The sequence below is a fragment of the Agelaius phoeniceus genome, chromosome 12 (assembly GCF_051311805.1).
Source record: "Agelaius phoeniceus isolate bAgePho1 chromosome 12, bAgePho1.hap1, whole genome shotgun sequence".
In the NCBI taxonomy this organism is placed as follows: domain Eukaryota; kingdom Metazoa; phylum Chordata; class Aves; order Passeriformes; family Icteridae; genus Agelaius; species Agelaius phoeniceus.
In genome coordinates, this window is record NC_135276.1 from 19,614,681 (window position 1) to 19,620,363 (window position 5,683).

General features: G+C 53.7%; 1 protein-coding gene across 1 annotated transcript; it reads right to left on the minus strand.

Moving 5' to 3' along the window:
* Positions 1–1,795: 1,795 nt before the first annotated feature.
* Positions 1,796–4,023, minus strand: FOXL1 (forkhead box L1). Its single transcript, XM_054640951.2, has one exon. The coding sequence runs from the start codon at positions 3,701–3,703 to the stop codon at positions 2,858–2,860; it is 846 nt and encodes a 281-aa protein (XP_054496926.2). The 5' UTR covers positions 3,704–4,023; the 3' UTR covers positions 1,796–2,857.
* Between the last annotated feature and the right edge of the window lie 1,660 nt (positions 4,024–5,683).

A 5,683-nucleotide genomic window follows, 5' to 3' on the forward strand; every position in this document is an offset into this window, starting at 1 on the left:
GAATTGGTGAATTGACTGCACACTCATTGCTCTGCTGTTGTTTTTACTGTGTGTTTTTATTTTATGTTTTTACTGTATGTTTTTATTGTACCATGACTTCTCCCCTCTCTATAAACAGATGACGTGCAGAAGCCGTGTGTGGTTACTCATCCAGCCTGCTGGAAATGAGACCCTTTTTCTTGGTATTTATCTCCTGTTACAGCACTGGCCTGATCCCAATTAATTCCAAATTGCCCCTCAGAACTGCTCACCGGGTTCTGAGCTCATTGGAGTTAGTGTCACTTTTGTGCAGAGCATGTTAAGTTTACTAATTTCACTCCCTCGAGCGAAACCAAAATCAAGCTCAATGTGGCTTTTAAAGGCTGCAGCTGCACTTGGTCCCACTCCACTCCACCAAAACAGAAATAAGATCAAATGTCAAAGCAAAGCTTCACAAAGAAACAAATTCCCATTGCGTAGAAAAAGCTGGGTCTCCAAAAAAAAAAGTGTCTGTGATAAAAATATACATCGTGTATTAAACTGAGACTCACTTTTTTCACCACTAAAAAACTGCTCTTGTGCAGAAAGGGCTCAGACAGGGAGAGGTCCCACGTGTGTGAGTAGGAAAGGAATAAAAGCCCTGTTTGCAGGTCCAAAAAGGTATTTTGGGGCTGGAATAGGAGCTGAGAGGTGACAAAACTGGGGGTCACAGCTGGGAGGCCAAGTCAGGAGAAAGGGAAACAGAGGAGCTGAAGACATGATAAAAGTGGTGACTGAGAGCATGAATATCCAATTTTGGGGGGTGAAACCTTTCCATGGGCCTGGCTGTGGGGACAGCAGGGATGCAGGGTCCCTCCCTGTGGGAAGGGCTTGATGGAGACCCATCAAACAATTCCTGGGAGGGAGCATCAGCCTCCCACCCCAGCCCGAGCCCAAATCAGCACACAGGGGGTGCAGGGGGGATCTGAGGGCTCTGCTGGGCTCATTTTCCTCCTCCTGCAGCCTCCTGTGGGTGATGTCAGTGACAGCCTGGAATGGAACCTCCTGGCCAGGTGACCCCCTCTGCACCTGGCACCTGTCCCTAATGCCACCCAGGGCCAGGAGTGGCACACAGGGACATTGAACCCTCTCAGCTCTCAGCCAGCCCTGGGAATTATGCTGGGGACTGAGCAGTGACACCTTCACAACCTTTTGCAAGTGTTTCTTCGCTTTCTCATTCAGTGCCAGAACTTTAAACAACTCAATAGACATTCAAACAGCAGCTGCCAGAAATGGGAAGTTAATAAAATAAAGTCTGTCTTGCAAATCTGATTTAAAAAAATAAAATATATTTTTTATTGTCTTTCTATTGAGAAGCTCCAGCTCAGCCAATCCAGGGATCTGCCTGTGAGCATCCTTTTTTTGGGAAGCTAAATAACAATTCTCACCTTTTGGAGATTTTCTGTCCTTCCCCATGTGAGAGCTCTTTGCCTTGGGCTGAAATGAACAACCCTGGTCCAAACATCAAGGAATTGATGCCAACCTTCCTCTGCAAAAACTGAACCAAAACTCACCTGAAACCCCCACATTTTCAATATCCAGGTGCTCATTTAAGAGCAAGCTTTGCTTTTGAGACAGGGTGGGATGAAAGAAGGGGAAGAGAAGGAGGAACAATCATTCTGGGAAGATTTCATCAGTTTCAAGGAACAGGCAATATCCCAGGAGCTTATTTGTAGCCTCTTCCATTTCTTTGGGGCCCATCATGTCAGCAGCAGGCCCCACTCCTCCATCCTCCAGCACAAGCCAAGAGGTGTTTCACATCACACCAGCCACAATCCTGAACAAAAATACCTTTATTGGATATAGGTTTAGTTTCAGAATGAAAATTGAGAATATAATTTTTTTTCCCCAAAAGGGCATTTATCCACGAATATACAAAAAGCCTCTATTTACGGCAAACAAAAATACAAAATATTCCTTATTTCTTGCAGTGTGTCAGGATTCTTCCTTCTTTACAAAAAAAAACTTTAGAAACATTGCTGATGTTTCTTTTTATCTTTTTTTCTGGTATTTCTCCTGGCCTCCACAACCCTGCCTCAGTTGTTTTTGGTCAGAAGAAATCAATCCCAGTAAGAGTTGGAACAAGACAAATTTTCATGTTTGCACATCCATCCCCATTTTTTTGGCCACATCCGTGAGCAGAAGCTCTGTGGGGATACTCCAAAGCACCAGTGCTGAGCAGGAAACCAGTTCCACCCCATGCTGGGTCAAAGCAAGCAGGAATATTCAGGATGAGCCTGGATTGCTTGGTCTGCCATGAGTTCAGCTCCAGTTACCCACTGGGAGGACTGGGCCAGTGGGGAATATCAGGAATTATCATGTGCCTGTGGGTATTGATGGCAAAATTACGGGCATTATTCATACCTGTGGGTATTAACAATGGCAAAACAAAACTCAGCCTCCTCCCCCCGGTATGGGGCTTGGCTTTCAAAGGAAAAAGAAAAGAAAACAGAGACCTGAAGGGCTCGGGGGGGAAACCTGCTCTGAGGAACCTGAGGGATGCAAAGACTAAAGGTGCAGAGCAAAGCCCACGGGGCTTGGGGCCAGCGTGGGGCTGCCTCTGCCTCCACCGCCCACGGGAGCACAAAGCCGCTTTTTACCTTCCAAAGTCGCTCTGGCAGGGGGTGGGAGGCACCCGCCCAAAGAGAGTCCGCAGCAAAACGCGCCTTGAAAATGCCCTGAAATCCTGAGTCACCTTTAAAACATCGCTTTGGGGCGGGGGGGGGGGGGGATTTTTTAGGTCTTTACCCGCGTGGTGAGGTCTGAGTCCGATCTCCCCCTCCCACCGCGCCCCCCGCAGCAGCGCTCGGGGCGCGTTGATTGCAGGGGAGGGGGGCAGCTACTGGAAATTAAACACCGCCTCGGAGAAGGGCAGCGGGAAGCAGGAGAGGAAGGGGATGCCGATGTGGTAAAGCCTCCCGTGCACCTGGGAGTCGAGCATGAGCGAAGCGTTGAGGGCCGGCCCGAAGGCGCCGCCGGCCACCAGCGATCCGCCGCGGCAGCCGCCGGGGCTGGCCCGGGCCGCCTTGGGCGCTGCCCCGGGCGGCGGCGGCCGCAGCCCCTGGGCCAGGATGCTCTCGATGCTGAAGCTGCGGCCCCGGGGAACGCTCTTGTGCGGCGGGGCGGCGGCGGGGGGCACCGGGGCCGGGGGACAAGGCGCTGTCCCCTCAGCCGGCCGCGGCACCGCCGCGTCCCCCTTGGCCCGCTTGGGCTCGACGGGGCGGGCGGGCGGCCCCGGCTGCTCGGTGCCCTTGGCGTCCGGCGGGTTCGCGGCTTTGGGCTTCCTCTTCCTGCGGCGGTAGTTGCCGTTCTCGAACATGTCCAGGCAGCGCGGGTCCAGGGTCCAGTAGCTGCCCTTGCCGGGCCGGCCCTTCTCGCGGGGCACCTTGACGAAGCAATCGTTGAGAGAGAGGTTGTGGCGGATGCTGTTCTGCCAGCCCTGCTTGTTGTCGTGGTAGAAGGGGAAGCGGTCCATGATGAACTGGTAGATGCCGCTCAGGGTCACCTTCTGCTCCGGAGCCTCTTTGATGGCCATGGCGATGAGGGCGATGTAGCTGTAGGGGGGTTTCTGAGGGGGGTCCTGCCGGGACATCGCTGCCCCGGGGGTGAAGCCGAGAGCGGCGGGCAGGTAAACCATGGACGGGCTGCCCAGGGGGGACAGGTGGCTGCCGTAGATGTGGCTCATCGCAGCTCCGCGTCTTGCCCCTCGGAGCCGAGCGAAGCAGGAACGTGGGACGAGTCCACCGGGGAGCTGTTTGTGCGAGCTCAGCTCCCAGCCCTGCCTGAAGGAGCTCGCTCTGCCTCTGTCCCTGCTTCATAGCTCTTAAAAAAAAAAAAAAAAAAAAAAGGGGAGGAAAAAAAAAAAAAGTTAAATAATTGTTGTAAGTTTGCTATTATATGTTGACTTAGCGCTGGAAAATAAATTGTCTCTGATAAACAGTCGTTTGTGTTCTCAGCCCACCCACATTAATTAAAATTTCATTGCTACAAAACTCCGAGCTCTCTCCACGTGTCTCTCTGGTACCAGCCAATGGTCTCCGGGTTATTCCTTCATTTGTTTATAGAATTAGTCTGTTGATAAGTCTGCCCACCCAAGTCGAATCAAGCTGTGTTTATTTGGAAAAATTTCCGGGCACCCAATATATAAACGCACTGATCTGATGTTTGAAATATCACGTCCACCCTTTGACGCTGTAAGCACACACAGCAGAGCAGGATGTTCACTGCTGGAGCTGGGGAGCAGCGGGCAGGGATCCCCGCAGCCAAACTGGGGCGTTCAACAGCACAAAAATTAAAAAAAAAAAAAAATTAAAAAAAAATTGAAGAAAGGAAGAGAAAGGGGTGGATGAGGGGAGGAGGCAGAGCTGCGATGGAGAGGAAGGAAAAGGGAAGGGGGGGGATCAGGTGTGGAGGGGTCCTTGGCACCTCCCGCTCCCGGGGAGACCCCCGGGGAAGGTGAAGGGGGACCCCCGGTGCAGCCCCCTGGCAGCAGGGGCAGACTGCAGCAAAAGGGGAATTTGGCAGGCCCGGGGAGGAGGGTCAGTATTTGTGAATGCGGGCCTGTTGCTTTATATTATGTACTTTCCTGTTTATAACAAGGAGGGGGATTATAACAACTTTACAAGTGCACACAGCTGGCCGGTGCTTACATTAGGAATTTGTGATGCTCTTTTTCTGTATAAACGTCCAGGTTTGGGGCTGTGTTTTCTGTTGTCGGATTTTTTTCTTTCTTTTTTTTTTTTTTTTAATTTACTGACGTAACAGCTTTAATCCGAGGCCCCGAGGGATTCCGATGCAGTTGGAGGTGTCGCCTGTGTCCCCAGTCCCCCCGCGGGTTTAGACCTGTCCTGTGGAGCATCTTTTCTCCGAGGGAGGGAAGAAGAGGCTTGAGGGGGACCCTTTTCTCCTTCAAAGAGAAACATCCCAACAGCACAGCAGCTCCCACGGGCCTGCTGCGATTTTTACCTGGCAGGGGAGGAGGTAAAAGCCGAGCTCCGGCTGTCCCCCAGCGCCGCCCTGCCCTGGCCATGCCATCCCCGCATTTCCCTGCAAGTTCCGCTTCACCCGGGGGGGGTTTCTGGCCCAGCGTCGCTCCCCTGTCAGGAGAAGGATTTTTCATCCCCCGGCTAAAACCCAGCGCGATGCTGTGAAGCTCCGGATGGGTCCTGAAAGCTGCAAATCGCCAGGAGAGCCTGGGAAACGCAGCCGGGGTGCGCGGGGAGGCGGCTTCTCGGGCGGGGGTGTGGGGGGTGTCCCCTCTCCCCTCTCACTGGCTGAGCCCACGCGTGGGAGGAGGGGAATTCACCCCTCTAACACCGCCCTCGCCCGTAACTCCGCACCCCTCCCGCGCCCTGCGCACCCCCGGCAGCTGCAGCACCCACCCGCCGTGCCAAAAGCGCGATAAAGCCCCAAAGAAATAAAGAGAGAGGTGAAAGGAGGGATTTGGGGAGTAGCACCCACCCCCGGGCAGCCTCCGCGCCCCTGGAGCATCCTCACCAGGGAGGGATGGGATGGGATGGGATGGGATGGGATGGGATGGGATGGGATGGGATGGAGCAGAGCGCGGCTGCTCTGAGCCGCCCCGAGCATCCTCAGAGCAGCGGCCGAGGGTCTCCCCCCCTCACCCTCCTCCTCCTCCTCCTCCTCTCCCCACCTCGGGGAGTCC